This window comes from Rhinatrema bivittatum, chromosome 13, assembly GCF_901001135.1.
Source record: "Rhinatrema bivittatum chromosome 13, aRhiBiv1.1, whole genome shotgun sequence".
Taxonomy (NCBI): Eukaryota; Metazoa; Chordata; class Amphibia; order Gymnophiona; family Rhinatrematidae; genus Rhinatrema; species Rhinatrema bivittatum.
In genome coordinates this window covers 25,106,224-25,123,207 of record NC_042627.1, presented here as the reverse complement: position 1 = coordinate 25,123,207, position 16,984 = coordinate 25,106,224, and the positions used below count along the sequence as shown (strand labels likewise).

Below are 16,984 nucleotides of genomic sequence, written 5' to 3'. Positions count from 1 at the left end.
CTGGGCCCCAAATTAGGGAATAAACCCAGGGACATTATCGCCTGCTTCACCTCATATGCCTACAAAGAAAGGATTGCGATGGCAGCACGGCAAAAGCGACTTTGGAGCTGGGAAGAGAACGATATAGCCATTTATGTAGACCTTGCCGCCACCACGCTGCGCAAATGCCTGGCTTTTAAACCCATCACGGCTGCACTAGCAGCTGCGAAGATCCGCTACCAGTGGTTATTTTCTTTTGGATTATGGTTTCAGCTTGAGGGGAAATCGCACACCGCTCGTACGCTGGAAGAAGCAGCGCATGCCATGAAAGAAAGGGGCCTTTCAGTGGAACTTCCTGCCCCCACCACTTCTGCCTCGGCGGGTACCAAATCCGAGATGCCGCGCTGGCAGAGAGCAAACAGAGGCGACCTCAGACTGCGTTGGAACACAAGTGACAGTTCTCAGAACATTGATCATACCTGAACTGCCTTTACGCTAAAGCTCCTCAGCGGTGCTTTTGACTATTCTCATGTCTCAGGGAGCAAGTAGCAGTTGGGCATTGCGAGTTATCCATACTCACTGTTTCAGAGTTGTTTGGTTTGGATTTCTGAGTATTTCTAGGCGAACAGTTTTGCTTTCATCACTTGACGGCTCAATACAGGACACCCGGGGGAGCAGCCGGCTCTCCCTACCGGTGATAATTCTTACTCCAGTAGATACTGGGAACGAAGGAATCATTCCCAGGGTTGGCAGAGGGGATTGGGTATCTTGCCTCACTGAATGTTTGCAAAATCACATGCAAGGGAGCTGTAGGTGTTCCGTAACCAGCCTATGTGGCCCTACTTCACGGGGATTAAGGGACGATTCCGATTCCTGGTAAAGGACGGGGGTTTTGAGCTAAGGAGGGAGCCCGGTTATGCTCATAATGGCTACGGTTAAATTTGTTTCTCTCAACGTGAAAGGTTTAAATTCAAGCCATAAAAGACGATTATTATTTCAGGAAATGGGGCGTTTAAAGGCAGATGTGATTTATTTGCAGGAGACCCATCTCCGGAAAAGATACGAGGGCCTTATGAAATCTGACAAATTTCCGTATCAATTTTGGGCACCAGCAACAAAAAGACACTTATTCTGGGGTGGGTATTTTAATTTAAAAAAAGACTTGCACTTTGAATTATTGAACTCACATTGTGACTCTCAGGGCAGTTACCTTTTACTAAATGTGAAACTAGGGGGGGGGGGGGGGGGAATTCTGACATTTTGTGCCATATACGGCCCGAGCACTCATAAAGAGGCCTTCTATACCACGCTCTACACTTTACTAGCGGACAAGGCAGAAGGGAGTGTAATTCTCGGAGGGGACTTTAATATTACTCTCAACCCTACATTGATAACTCTATTGTTTAAGCTACGTGTGTGTGAACATGTAAACCGCCTAAACGGATAGTTTATCTACCCATTGTGTGGTATATAAAACTTTTAAATAAAATAAATAAAAAATTAATATTGGGACTAGCTCAGATACCTCAGCGACTAGAAAGGCTCTTCGGAAAATAATTTCTCTGATAGCTGGGACTGACGTATGGCGATCGCGTTTTCCCACCTCTAAGTGCTACTCCTTTTACTCTCACCCGCATGACTCTTACTCCCGCCTAGACATGTTTTTTCTAGATAAAACTAGGATTAATATGGTACAAAAGGTGGACCTTGAGCCCATTGTTTGGTCCGATCATGCCCCAGTCTGGTTTCAATTACAATTAAAAAACTATGATATCAGCCAACGATACTGGAGACTTAATGACTCCCTTTTAGAGGATAGTACATTTCAAAAACAGATACATAAGGAAATTCAGGAATTCCTTCGACTCAATGGCACAGGGGAGGTTAACCCGGGGACAATTTGGGAGTGTCTGAGGAGTGTCCTTCGAGGTTCCTTTATTGCCCGAGCCACCCATGTTAATAAGCAGAGAGTTAAGGACAGATTATTTATTATTTATATATTTTTATATACCGACTTTCCTCAAAAAGAAATCAAGACGGTTAACAAAGTAAAATGTCTATACAGATCTATAGGATCATGATGACGTACACATTTCCATACATAGTTCCATTTCCAAAGAAACAGTCAATTAACATCAATAATAAAAATAAGTCATACAATTATAGTCTATCTAAAACACATTTCTAATTGTCAATCTAAAGCAGTACTATACAACTAGATCTAAATAGCATAAAATATTACTAAAATTACATCTAAATAATTTAAAAACTTAAAACAGTAAAACTGAGATTCTATATTATTGTGGGGTGAGTCTAAGATGTTAAACAGATCAACTTGTCTCTAAAAAGGCCACTTCGCCAGCTTGAATCAGCCCACATGTGGAACCCAACCAAATCCCTATTACAGCGGGAGATACAGGAGACTCGGGACAAAATAGCGGCCCTTGATTCCGCGCGTATAGCTCATCAACTGACTTTGGTTCAACAGCAATACTTTGAAGGGGGGGAATAAGGCCGGGAAGCACTTAGCACACATGCTCAAGTGAAGGCAAGTGCTGGCCACCATCCCGAACATTAAAAATCCAGAATTTCTTCAGTTTTATATTAAGTTATATAGTTATTAAGCACCCTCCTACCTGGTCTTGTCAAACTCTATCAGCTTGTCCTTGTGCTGCAAGGCTTTCTCCAGCCCTGTCCGGAACCGAGATTCCTGATGGGGAAGCAGGTCTTTATATGATACCTCCATCTTCCCAGGAGTCTCTCCACCTATGATCAGACAAAGGATAGTCCACTTCTTACGGATCAAAAAGGTTTCAGCACAAAGCTACTATTTGCAAGAATAAGAGAATAGGTTCATTCTATTTGTCTCTCTTATTTTATTTTGCTTAAATAAAGGAGGAGCTTGCTGAAAACAGACCAACGGGACTTTACAATCATGTGTGATGGAAAACCAGTTACTCTACCACCAATCAAGATTACAGCATAAAACAGGGACGAGCTCAAGACTGGCAAATTATGGAAAAATAGGCCTGTGCAGCAGCACACAGATCCCATGTACATATATGTACATCACCATAGACAGGAAGGCTGAGAGAAAGAGCACAACACAAGAGGACAAATGTCACAATTTAGATCTCTCTACTGTATGCCCCCGAGGAAAAATCCAAGTCAAAGGATCACTGTGGGAAAAGATTCCACCGAGGTTCCTATTCTCCCATACTGTGCTCTTTTTCTCAGTGTTACTGTTTCTAATATATCATCTCCCCAAACATCCCGTGGGCTCAATTCAACCATATATTTAGGATCTACAACCAAAAGCTATTTATCAAGTTTGGGGATATGCTACAGAAACGCAGCTCAGGTACCATGGGTATTTGTTGTGCTTCCCAAACTCCTTTTACGTGTCTGACATCTGGCACTCATTCAGAATCGGGTAGAACAGTATTAGCTATATTACAAAATGTATGACCCTTATTAGTCTTTTCTCAATACAAAGTCGCTCTTCTGACACCAACATCTGGAACTGGACAGAGGACGTAAAGCGAACCTGCACATGCTGCAACGTCTCGCAAATTAAGGGCAGGAAGCCCAAACTGCCTGCTGGTACCTCATCCACCACGCTGCTTCAATTCAAGCATGTCAAAAGCATTCATACGAACCCCATTATCAAACAGTCACTAGAAAACATGGGATCTCATATTTAGAAGGAAGCATCCCATACTGCTACGGAAGTGTCACAGAAAAAAGAATTACAATTTCCCTCCAACCTCCTGCTGGCACTCTGGCTGCACTACAGCAACCACAAACCCATAAGAACCTCTCCTTGTAATGTTATATTTGAGGAACCTGTGAATGAAATACAAAAGGTGTGTGTGTGGGGGTGGTTGATGAGTCCTGTCAGTGCATAATCGTACTGATAATCAGTTGGTGACATTTGTAGCACATGGAATAAAGCCGGGGTTATTAGTATTTAAGTAGCACTTTTTTTGTTGCTTTTATTTTAGATTAACACTACACAGACAATCGTTGTGCTCTTGGTGGGGGGGAACAGCCATGCACCCAGTCCCCTACATTTGGTCTCCGCTTCTGCAGGACGTCCCCATTGTGGTGTGATGGATAACGGAGGGGGGGGGGGGGGGTTGCCCTATTGTCTAATGCTTGTGTGATTGTGCATTATCTGACTGTAAAGGTGAAATCACATGACCGAGTTGTCCCACATTTGTCCGCTGCTGTGCCATCAGCGATGCAAGCATGTCACGGGAGCTGTCATCAGCTGGGTGTCATATATTTGTTGTTTGTTGAAGGAGGAATGAGTGGGGGCTATTCAGCTGTTTGGTGCTGTGCTAGCGCTCATCATCTGCACAGCACTACAAACTTCCTTTCCATCTTTGCTATGGTGAGATGTCACTGGTTACAGGGTTGCCACTTCCATTAATGTTCAGCTTTCTGTTAGCCTGTTTATTTATATTCTGCCCAGCAATCAGGGCAGCGATCTGATGCAATGAGCCTTTACTTACAGCTATTGGGGATTTTACCTCTGATTTTATAGCCCCTCCCAACTTTCCTTAGTCCGGTCAATGGAATGACAGTACTCAGGGCTGCGTATGATAAACAGAAGCAGCAGGATTCCCTCCACAACCTTGCAATTATGGGTGCTAGGTCCAGTCCCTAGGGGGTCACCACTGGGCAATGGCTGAGACTCCCTAGCCCAGGGGCTCTGAAGGCTGCTCTGCAGCATCCCCAGCCTTGACCAACGAGGAAGACACGACTCAGGAAGGACTCGAGGAAGTAGCAGCGCTGCCACTCAGCCACCCGGCCAGCATGAACAATTTTAGGTCATCTTTAAAAAGAGGAGCAAGTTGCTACAATGTTTAAGGGATATCTGTTAAGAGTAAATCAAATCACATAGCACTGAATGTGACCGACAGCTGTGTGGCAAGCGCTTCAGACCAGACTTATGATATCAGGAATAAAATTATATTGGAGTCTGAAAGTTTCCCCGATGTGATTAAGAGAAACATACTTATTTGGGTGAATAGGGTTTTGTGGGCAAGAGTGTCTATGGTGGCTTCTCTTCCTGCCTGCTTTGAATATCTCTGTGGGGGTGGCTGTGACAAATGCAATGCCATTTCGCTCAGGATCAGCTTCATGGCCTTATTTACCTCAAGAGGCCAACAATTATTATCTGGATGAATCAAGCCCTGTGATTAAGGCATTCACTTTACAGAATACATACAGTAAATGGATCTACACCATAACTGCATCCTTCAATAGTCTTCAAAATCAGACATGACCTGCTACTGTCAGAAAGATCTGTCAGTTATCTCGCTTTTTGCACTATGGACATCTATCCACCTGTTACCAAGTCAAAAATAAAACAGACAGTACAAAACCCACAAACTGATCCATACAACCAAGGAGTCACTAAAAACTTCTGCTGAATCCTTTAACAACTATAACTGTAAACCGATGTGATGTGCAAACGAACGTCGGGATAGAAAAGCAATAAATGAATAAATAAATATGATATAATGAAATGACATTTTAGGTCCAGTAAATTATTTTAAACCCTTATATAGTGATTGACAAACCTACCAAGTTACCAGTGTAGAAGGCACTTCTCATAAGCAGACAGACGTACGGCTTCCATGCAATCTAAGTCTTTTAGCCCAGTTTCCAAATTTTCAGTATACACCAGGGGAGTCCAGGGGGGATCTGACAGATGGGTATTTTTATTCTGGTTCCACACATACATGCGTGCGTGTTAGAAAGTAGGCTCTATTAGTTCTGTGTGAAACTTCGCGTTTAGATATGAAAAGGTCAGCAAAATGAGGGGCCGATGCAATAAAGTGTGCCCAGCCTAGTACACAGGTTAATGAGCGGTTGGACGCATGTTTTGAAGCATTAGACTAACACCAGATGCAACAAAGGGATTAGCACATACATAATGTACATCCAGACAACTGCGTAGCTGACAGTGCTCATCATATGTACATTCCATGTAGATGAGGTTATTAGCTATTACCGCCGATGCAGTAAATCCCCGGGCATCCAACACACACTCTTTAACACGGCAAATTTAACTCCAGCCCCAGAGCTGGTGTTGTCATTCTGCAAGCCATGGGTTTATGAAAAAAAATCCAAAATATTGTTCTCTATGGTTCCTCCACAGAGAGCAGATCTACTGGTGATTACCAAAGAATTAATAAAATGTATCGATTATAAAAAAAAATAAATAAAAATTTCTGGACACACAATATACACACTCCAGGCCGATTTCACCCCTTGCTATTTTTTTTGGTAATCAATCCATCACATTAATTCTTTCTTGAGCGCTCCATAGCAATTGTATTGAGCACCCATATGGGCACAGCCACATCTCCTGGGCGCCTAATGCATTTAAGTGCTAGGCACACACAATTTCGCCATAGTGCGTCCCTTTTAACGCACCAGCTCATTTAAATATAGCATCGAGCACCCAGGAGAGGTGGCTGTGTGTTTAAAAAACAAAACAAAACAAAAAAACCCCAGGCACCCAGTTTGGATTGCACAGGCCTGTGTATAAGGTGGCGCACAGCCTAAATTTCACTACCCAGAGGCTATTATAATAAGGCTGATGGTCACTGTATCATGAGACTGGGCTGCATGGCTCATTCGTGTTACTAATTTTATATATAAAGCTAAAACTAAGAGGTAGGAAACGGACATGTTTACAGGTGTCTTCTAGATCACACTTGGGAAGTTTGGTTCATTGTTTCTGCTGTGCGGGAAGCTAAACAATACACAGTGGTGACAGGGTTTATCAATATTGTTTAGTATGTATCTCAGAGCACTGACTCCACCAACCTGACATAAGTTTTTTTAATAGTTTCTGGCTCTTGTTTGAATCCCGCTGCAAAATGTCTTGCTCTTCTTTTGTGCACACCTAAGAAAGAAAAGAGAAGCACGCATAAAGCACATGCTTCTTGCATCAGCCTAAGCATCGCCCCTAAGTCACTTTGCCTCTAAATACGGCTATCTCTGGACCTGCTTTTCTCTAGAAGTATCAATCAACCATCTTGCTATAGGGGCCTGAGAAATTCCACTTTCACTTGCCATAAATTTATCTACTTTCTACAACAAAACAGATGAAAAATACTAGATTAAAAAGGAATGAACCGAGACACTAGAAAATAATAAAATCACTCACCTAGAGATCATACTCCTAGGCCTCAGGCATGTGACCCTTGGTTGACCACATATGGCCAATGGACAAAGCTCAACTTCCACTGCAGTGTGCCTCAGGAAGAGCGGGCTATCCAGCTGTGCTGCCCATGAAGCTAGAATGTGCAGCCATGAGGCTCTGAGTCACCCAACACTGAGCAAGTCATCCCCTCTGTGTTTCTGAAACTCTCACTGAGGAACCAACTAAAATTGGATTTCTGCTTTTTCGTTATATAGTGTTATGGGGCACAATGCAAGAAGCACAATACATTTGCTCTCTCACTGTGTGTACCTGTCAACAAGTCACTTTCCGTCATTGCTGTTCCTATTACCACCATCACAAAATTATATATATATATATATTAGCTTGTGCCGGTCAGTTATACTAGTGTGTCTGTTGCCGCCAGGAGAGGCACTGAACAGCGAAAGGTGCACTGTGCAAAGAAAACAATATGCTCTGTCTGCAAAGCCTTGTCTCACACACACACACACACACACACACACACACACAGGCTCCCCCAAACACAAACATATAAATATAAAACCATATAAAAATACAACATTTACTAATATTTAAAAACCAAAGTGAAAGGTTTTCAATAAAATGCAAAAAGTCATACAAAATTACCACATAAATGTCACTGAACCTTAAAAAAATCTGCCTACAAGAAACCGAAGATGTGATTAGGATAAAGCCAACTGTATGACTTGGCTCCTCCAGATTAGAAATGACCTTCTCCTCTGCTCACATATTACATTGGAGAAATTACTTACCTGATAATTTCGTTTTCCTTAGTGTAGACCAGAGCTTTCCAAACTTTTCATGTTGGTGACACACTTTTTAGACAAACATAATTTCACGACACGGTAATTCAGTCTACTAGTAAACCAGAGGTTAAAGGTTAAACGAACGAAACATATTTCGACAATTTATGTATGTTTCCTTAAATATATACATAAATAAAATGTTTCACGACACAACCTATCTCATGAAAACCTTAAATTTATATTAAAAATATATATTCCAAGATTCATGTTATTGTTATAATTTATGAGAAACAATAATAAAACAAATTGTCTATCCCCCACACCCTCATCTCTCTCCTCCCCCCAGCACATGTCTGGCCCCCACACACTCATATCTCTCCCCCTCAAGCACATGTCTGTCCCCCCCAGCACGTTTGCCCCCCACTCACTCATCTCTCTCCCCCCAGCACATGTCTGGCCCCCACACTCATGTACCTCGTCTTTTTGATTGTTGCCAGTTAAGTGCTTCACTCCCTTCCATGATCACCAGACACTGCTGCTTGCAGTCAGTACTCCTCATGGCCAGGCCTCATCGGCAGCAGCAGCCAATGCAAGGATGGCTGGGCTCGTTCCACCCACCAAGCCCCCCCAAAAAACGCGATTGACAGCAAAAATCACCCAATAATAAGCAACCCATAAACTGAAAAAAAAAAAGTGAATCTCTAGAAAAAAAAAAAGCCCAAACTCGCATCAGAGTTGACCGGGCTTGCGCGACACACCTGCACACTGCAGGCGACACACTAACGTGTCCCGACACACAGTTTGGAAAGCTCTGGTGTAGACAGATGGACTCAGGACCAATGGGTATAGTGTATTCCTGTTAGAAGTTGGAGACGGATCAGATTTCAATCTGATGTCAGCTCCTAGTACATATACCCCTGCAGGAAGTGCAGCTCTTCAGTATTCTCCTCGAAAAGCATTGTGGATATATGTGTGACTGACTGATTGATTAACTTAAATAACTTCATAACTTGTTAGAACGTTTAAAACTTGATTAACTTGAACTGGTTGATTGACTATAGCTGGAGACCTCCAGTGTACTCAACCAGAAAGCGTCGACACCCGGCAGGGTGGATGCCCTAGGTAGATGAAAAACATGGCTTACCCTCGATTCATTGACAAAAAACCATGTATAATGGCAGCCAAGGGTGGGATGCTGAGTCCATCCGTCTACACTAAGGAAAACAAAATTATCAGGTAAGAAATTTCTCCATTTCCTACCATGTAGCAGATGGACTCAGGACCAATGGGATGTATAAAAGCTACTCCCAAACCGGGTGGGAGGCTGCCCGTGGTCCACTTAGAATTGCTTTTGCAAATGCAGTGTTCGCCTGAGCCTGCACATCCAGACGGTAGAATCTGGAGAAGGTATGGATGGAGGACCACGTTGCCGCCCTGCAGATCTCGGCAGGTAACAGCATTCTAGTTTCTGCCCAGGATACCGCCTGGGCTCTGGTAGAATGGGCCTTGACCTGTAGAGGTGGTGGTTTTCCAGCTTCTACGTAGGCCGCCTTGATGACTTCTTTGATCCAGCGGGCAATGGTTGCCTGCGAGGCCGCTTCTCCTTGCCTCTTTCCGCTGTGAAGGACGAAAAGGTGGTCCATCTTTCGTACTGGTTCCGACATTTCCAGGTATCTGGATAGGAGTCTGCCGATGTTGAAGTGGGCAGACTACGGGCTTCTTCCAAATTCTTCAAGCCATCCATCATTGGTAGTGAGATGGTTTGGTTAAGGTGAAAGTGTGAGACCACTTTGGGGAGGAAGGAGGGCACCGTGCGTAGTTGGATGGACCCCGGGGTGAGTCTGAAGAACGGCTCACGGCAGGACAGTGCTTGTAGTTCCGAGATGCAGCGGGCCGAACACATGGCCAGCAAGAACACCGTCTTTAAGGTTAACAGACGGAGGGACAGGCCTTGGAGGGGTCTGAAGGCGGATCCCGCTAGGAACTCCAAGACGAGGTTGAGGTTCCATAGAGGTACTGGCCACTTTAGTGGTGGGTGGATGTGTTTGACTCCTTTCAGGAAGCGTGATACATCTGGGTGCGAGGCTATGCTGTTGCCCTCGCTCCCGGAGCCGTAGCATGACAATGCTGCCACTTGTACCTTGATGGAGTTGAGGGACAGACCCTTCTGTAGTCCATTCTGTAAGAATTCCAGGATCACGGGGACATTGGAGGAGCGTGGCTTGACGTTGTGGCCTTCGCACGAGGCCTCAAAAACTCTCCAGATCCTTATGTACGTTAGAGATGTGGAGAACTTGCATGCTCGGAGGAGAGTATCTATTACCACCCCCGAGTATCCGCTCTCTCTCAGGTGGGCCCTCTCAATGGCCAGACCGTAAGAGAGAATTGAGCTGGGTCCTCGTGAAGGATCGGACCTTGTTGTAGTAGGTCTCTGTGTGGGGGCAGGGGTAGTGGATTCCCTGCCAGTAGTCTTCTCATGTCTGCGTACCAGGGTCTTCTTGGCCAATCTGGAGCCACCAGAAGAACCAGTCCCCTGTGTCGCTGTATCTTGTGTATGATTGCGCCCAGCAAGGGCCACGGCGGGAAGGCATATAGCAGGATCCCCGGTGGCCAGGTCTGTACCAGGTCATCGATCCCCTGGGACTGCGGATCCCGCCTGCGGCTGAAGTATCTGGGTACTTGAGCATTGGATCTGCTTGCTAGAAGCAGATCCAAGTAGCAAGTAGCTTTGTTCAAACAAATGGTAATGGAACCCACGAGAGAAGGAGCTATACTCGACTTAGTGCTCACTAATGGAGATAATGTCTCTGATGTCCAGGTGGGCGCCCACCTCAGCAGCAGTGATCAAACGGTATGGTTTAATATCACAAAAAGGATACAGAATAGAAGCACAAAGACCCAAGTTTTACAGTATAAAAACACGGACTTTGATGAAATGGGGAAGTACCTGGAGGAAGAACTAAAAGGCTGGGAGCACGAGAGAGATGTGGATCAACAGTGGACCAATCTAAAAGGAACAGTTACCAAGGCAACTAATCTATATGTTAGAAAACTAAAGAAAAACAAAAGAAAAATGAAACCTATCTGGTTCTCAAAGGAGGTGGCTGACAAAATAAAGGCCAAAAGAAGAGCGTTCAAGAAATATAAAAGATCCCAAAGGGAGGAGCACAAAGAAGAATATCTGGTAGAACTGAGGGAGACGAAGAAATTAATCAAGAAGGCAAAAAGTCAAGCGGAAGAGAGGATTGCCAAGGACGTGAAGAGAGGTGACAAAACATTTTTCAGATATATCAGTGAAAAGAGAAAAGTTCAAAGTGGTATAGTGAAATTGAAAGGTGGAAAGGATCAATGTGTGGAGAGAGATGAAGAAATGGCAGAAATATTAAACAAATACTTCAGTTCTGTGTTTACTAAAGAGGACCCTGGAGAAGGACAGTCGCTAGTTAACAAGAAACTGGAGGGGAGTGGAGTAGATGTAACTTCATTTACAGTAGACAATGTATGGGAAGAGCTGGGGAAACTGAAAGTGGACAAAGCCATGGGGCCTGATGAGGTTCATCCCAGGATACTGAGGGAGCTCAGAGATGTGCTGGCAGGTCCGCTGTGTGACCTGTTCAATAGATCCCTAGAAACGGGAGAGGTGGCGAGTGACTGGAGAAGAGCGGTGGTTGTCCCGCTTCACAAGAGTGGGAACAGAGAAGAGGCTGGTAACTACAGACCAGTTAGCCTCACTTCGGTGGTGGGAAAAGTAATGGAGTCACTGTTGAAAGAGAGAATAGTGAACTATCTACAGTCGGGAGAATTGCTGGATTTACCACGGGAAGATCCTGTCAGACAAATCTGATTGACTTTTTTGACTGGGTAACCAAGGAATTGGATCGAGGAAGAGCACTCGATGTCATCTAGTTGGATTTCAGCAAAGCTTTTGATACGGTCCCGCATAGGAAACTGGTGAATAAAATGAGAAGCTTAGGAGTGAGTGCCGAGGTGGTGGCTGTGAATTCTATCTTTGATTCACATACGCACACCGTCAACTACATGGCCTAGATTGCAAACTGGTTGACAGACAGAAGACAATGTGTGATGGTAAATGGAACTCTCTCTGAAGAGAGAGCGGTTTGAAGCGGTGTACCGCAAGGATCAGTGTTGGGACCGGTCCTGTTCAATATCATTGTGAGCGACATTGCGGACGGGATAGAAGGTAAGGTTTGTCTTTTTGCGGATGACACTAAGATCTGCAACAGAGTGGACACGCCGGAAGGAGTGGAGAGAATGAGACGGGATTTAAGGAAGCTGGAAGAGTGGTCGAAGATATGGCAGCTGAGATTCAATGCCAAGAAGTGCAGAGTCATGCATATGGGGAGTGGAAATCCGAATGAACTGTATTCGATGGGGGTAGAAAGGCTGATGAGCATGGAGCAGGAGAGAGACCTTGGGGTGATAGTGACTAATGATCTGAAGTCATAAAAGCTAGAATCACCTTCAAGACATTATCAATGATCCACAAGGATATTATGGGCAGCGCCCACTTAAATCTTACCTCGCAACTCCGCCTTCACACATCAAAAAGACCTATCAGATATAATTATAAAGGTTCTTTATATGCTCCCCCGATTAAAACTTCGCTAGCTAAAAGGGCACTCTCCACAGCCGGACCCACCCTTTGGAACTCATTACCGCCTGATCTGCGACTTGAAACCTGCCATCTAACATTCAAGAAAAACCTAAAAACGTGGCTCTTCCGGCAAGCCTACCCAGAATCGCAGGAACACTTCGACTCCGATCAAAGAGCAAAATAGCTCAATACAAAGCCCAATACCGACTTTTTACCTATCATTTATTCATGTTATTTGACAATATTATTGTCATATATTGTATATATCTATCACATCTAGTTTTTAATATTTATTGATTTTCGTTCTTTTGTTCAATATGTGGATTGTTTAATGTAAAGCCGCACATTACCTGTTCAATACTACATCTATTGTTTAATGTAACGCCTTACGGCGAAAGTTTTGTTCTTTGGAAACCGTCTTGATTTGATTTGTATATCGAGAAAGTCGGTATATAAAAACCCTAAATAAATAATAAATAAATAAATAAAGTCAGGGAAACAATGTGACAAGGCGATAGCTAAAGCCAGAAGAATGCTGGGCTGCATTGAGAGAGGAATATAGAGTAAGAAAAGGGAAGTGATTATCCCCTTGTACAGGTCCTTGGTGAGGCCTCACCTGGAGTACTGTGTTCAGTTCTGGAGACCGTATCTCCGAAGAGACAGACAAGATGGAGGCGGTCCAGAGAAGGGCGACCAAAAAGGTGGAGGGTCTTCATCGAATGACTTATGAGGAAAGATTGAAGAATCTAAATATGTACACCCTGGAGGAAAGGAGGAGCAGAGGTGATATGATACAGACTTTCAGATACTTGAAAGGTTTTAGTGATCCAAAGACAACCACAAACCTTTTCCGTCGGAAACAAATCAACAGAACCAGAGGTCATGATTTGAAGCTCCAGGGAGGAAGACTCAGAACCAATGTCAGGAAGTATTTCTTCACAGAAAGGTTGGTGGATGCCTGGAATGCCCTGCCGGAAGAAATGGTGAAGACCAGAACTGTGAAGGACTTCAAAGGGGCGTGGGATAAACACTGTGGATCCATAAAGTCTAGAGGACGTGAATGAAGAGTGGGTGGCTCGCGGGTATGATGGCCACTACCTGGAGATAATAACCTTATTCAATAAACATACACACGGTTAATGCGACTCCAACATTGCTCTAAGCTTCAACGGCAAGAAGAAATGTGGAAAAAAGGATTTGCATTCACAAAAAAGCGGGGAGTAGCTTGCTTGTTACGGCGGTTACTACCCCAAACCAAATAAGTCTGATATTATATCCAGCATAGCTCTCTGCTTCAACGGCAGGGGAGAAAGACCGATACTTCACGCATATCCAGCATAGCTCTCTGCTTCAATGGCAGGGGGAATGAAGATTAGTGGATCTATATACAGAGAACAACCAACAAGGACTGAATTACATCGTCTGGGTAAACAAATAAGCATGGGTGTAGCTTGCTTATTGCGGTGGTTACCACCCCTAACTAATTAAGCTAGATATTTCACTTAGATGCAGTTCCAATACTGCTCTCTACATTAATGGTGTGGGTGGAAGGGAAATAGAACCAAAAGGTTACTAAGAGCCAAGAAAAACAGATAAATATGAGAAGAAAAAAATTGTGAAGCTTGCTGGGCAGACTGGATGGGCCGTTTGGTCTTCTTCTGCCATCATTTCTATGTTTCTATATTTCTATGAAGGTCCATTTCTGGGGTCCCCCACCAATTCACTATCATCTGGAAGGCTGTGGACGACAGGTTCCATTCTCCTGGGTTTAGACTTTCCCTGCTGAGGAAGTCTGCCATGATGTTGTCTTTCCCGGCGATGTGGACGGCGGAGATCTCCTGGAGATTTGCTTCCGCCCACGCCATCAGGAGGTCTATTTCTAGGGACATCTGTTGGCTTCTGGTTCCACCCTGTCGGTTGATGTAGGCCACAGTCATGGCGTTGTCAGACATCACCCTAACCGCTTTGTCTCGGAGTCTGTGGGCGAACCGCAGGCAGGCTAGTCTGACTGCCCGCGCTTCTAGGCGGTTGATGTTCCATCCCGCCTCTTCTGCGTTCCACCATCCTTGGACAGTTAACTCTTCGCAGTGTGCTCCCCATCTGTGTAGACTAGCATCTGTGGTGAGCAGGGTCCAGGTTGGGAAGGATAGTCTTGATCCCTGGCTCATGTGGCTGGTCTGCAGCCACCACCGTAGTTGGGTCCGGATTCTGCCCGGGAGTGGTAGACTTATGGTGTAGTTCTGGGACCATGGGCTCCACCGCGATAGAAGTGAGTGTTATGGGGGCCTCATGTGGGCTCGCGCCCATGGCACCACTTCCAGTGTGGATGCCATCAGCCCAAGGACTTGCAGGTAGTCCCATGCTGTGGGACGAGGAACGCTCAGCAAGATCTGCAGCCGGTTCCACAGTTTTAATCTCCTTGTGGGGGTCAAGCTGACCTTGTCTTCCTTGGTGTCGAATCGGACTCCTAGGTATTCCAGCGACTGTGAGGGCTGTAGGGAGCTTTTGTTTGTGTTGACCACCCATCCTAGGCTTTCCAGTAGTGTTATGACTCTGTTGGTTGCTTGGTGGCTTTCCTCCTGTGACTTTGCCCTGATCAGCCAATCGTCTAGGTAAGGGTGAACGAGGATTCCTTCCTTCCTCAGTGTTGCCGCCACCACTACTATTACCTTGGTGAACGTCTGGGGTGCTGTGGCTAACCCGAAGGGTAGTGCCCGGAACTGATAGTGACGATCCAGGACCTTGAAGCGTAGGTAGCGCTGGTGCTCCCAATGAATTGGGATGTGTAAGTAGGCCTCCGAAAGATCCAGGGATGTGAGGAACTCTCCTGGTTGTATTGCACGTATGACGGATCGTAGGGTTTCCATGCGGAAGCGGGGGATCCTTAGGTGGCAGTTGACCGACTTTAGGTCCAGGATAGGCCTGAATGTACCCTCTTTCTTGGGTACGACAAAGTAGATGGAGTAATGTCCAGTATTCATTTCCTGTGTAGGCACCGGGGTTATGGCCTCAAGGGCCAGAAGTCTGGATAGAGTAGCTTCCACTGCCGCCTTCTTGAGGAGGTCGTGGCAGGGGGATTCCACGAACCTGTCTGGAGAGGTTCGAAGGAAATCCAGGTAGTACCCCTCCCGGATGATGGCTAGGACCTACTTGTCCGAAGTTATCTCGACCCATCTGCGGTAGAATAGGGCTAGTCTACCCCCTATGGCTTCTTCCCTTGGATGGGTCGGCTGATTCTCATTGTGGGGCGCGGCTGGGGCCTGTCCCCGAGCTGGTTCCCCTCTTGTTGTGCTTGTTCTGAAAGGACTGGTTCCTGCCCGTAGGACGGGGTGCTTGATATTTGCTCTTGTAAGGGTTGAAGCGCTGCGAGCTTCTTTTTTTTTTTTTTTATTCACACTTTATTAAATTTTTCAAAAGTATACATAAAATCATACTTTACAGGAAAATGAAAATACAGATAAGCATAATAACAACTTGTCACTTATAACTATCCAAAATTATCATCTCAGTATTTATGCTATCTCAGGAAAAAATGATTAGAGCCAAGAGCCAAAGAAAACTTTGGGGAGAAACTAACAATACCTAGCAGAGGATAACTGGCTTCAACGTTTATTAAGTGGTGCCTACTTTAATGACTGTCTAAATTCCCAGCTGTGGGGTGGCCACATTTCTTGCATTTAAAAAGGATTTAAGTTGTTCAACAGCTGTAAATACAAAGTTTTCGCCTTTACCTTTAATGAGACACCTGCAAGGGTATCTCAAAAGAAACGTATAACCTAAGGCCACTACTTGTGGTCTTAGCTTAATAAATTCCTGCCTTCTTAACTGGGTGGGCCTAGAAAAGTCAGGGAAAATCTTTACCAATTGACCATAGAAATTTTCTGTAACATTTTGAAAGTATGCTCTCATTACATTACTAATATCCTTTTCTGTAACTAAGGATTCTAATAAAGTACCTCTGCCCAAGATTTCAATAGCAGAACTTTCTATAAATTGCGTTAGATTATCTAAAAGGCCTAATTGGTTTCCTGAGATTCTCCTTTCCATCTTAGTAAGGAAATAGGCTTTATTGACTAAAGGCAAATTAGATTCTTCAAATTTTAAATTTTCAAGAAAAAACTTTTTTAATGTGCTTTGGACATCCTCCCCCAAAGCACGCGGGAAATTTAAGAATCTCAAGTTCAAATGTCTGGTGTAATTCTCCAGTGATTCCAGTCTCTTCGACTGATATCCAAGATCTTTAATCAATTTTACATTCACAATTTGAACTTGTGCAGATGTTTTCTCAATGTCTAAGCCTTTTTCCCACTTCTTTGTGATGACCCTCCACTTTAAGAGTCAGGGACTGCATTTCGGCTTCCACTTTCTTGTATCTACAGTCTGCTTCTTTCACAAACTGACCAATGCCGGCCATTAAAT

The 16,984-nt window shown here is 44.5% G+C and overlaps 1 protein-coding gene across 4 annotated transcripts in view; it reads right to left on the bottom strand.

The window, feature by feature from the left end:
• TRIP4 (thyroid hormone receptor interactor 4) overlaps positions 1-16,984 on the bottom strand; it is a 133,870-nt gene that overhangs the window by 96,415 nt on the left and 20,471 nt on the right. For all 4 annotated transcript variants that reach the window (XM_029574415.1, XM_029574414.1, XM_029574417.1 and 1 more), the window contains 2 exons: positions 6,826-6,904; positions 2,616-2,745 (listed from right to left, as the gene is read on the bottom strand). In XM_029574415.1, the coding sequence (XP_029430275.1) occupies positions 2,616-2,745; positions 6,826-6,904 (209 nt within the window). The remainder of the gene's footprint in view (positions 1-2,615; positions 2,746-6,825; positions 6,905-16,984) is intronic.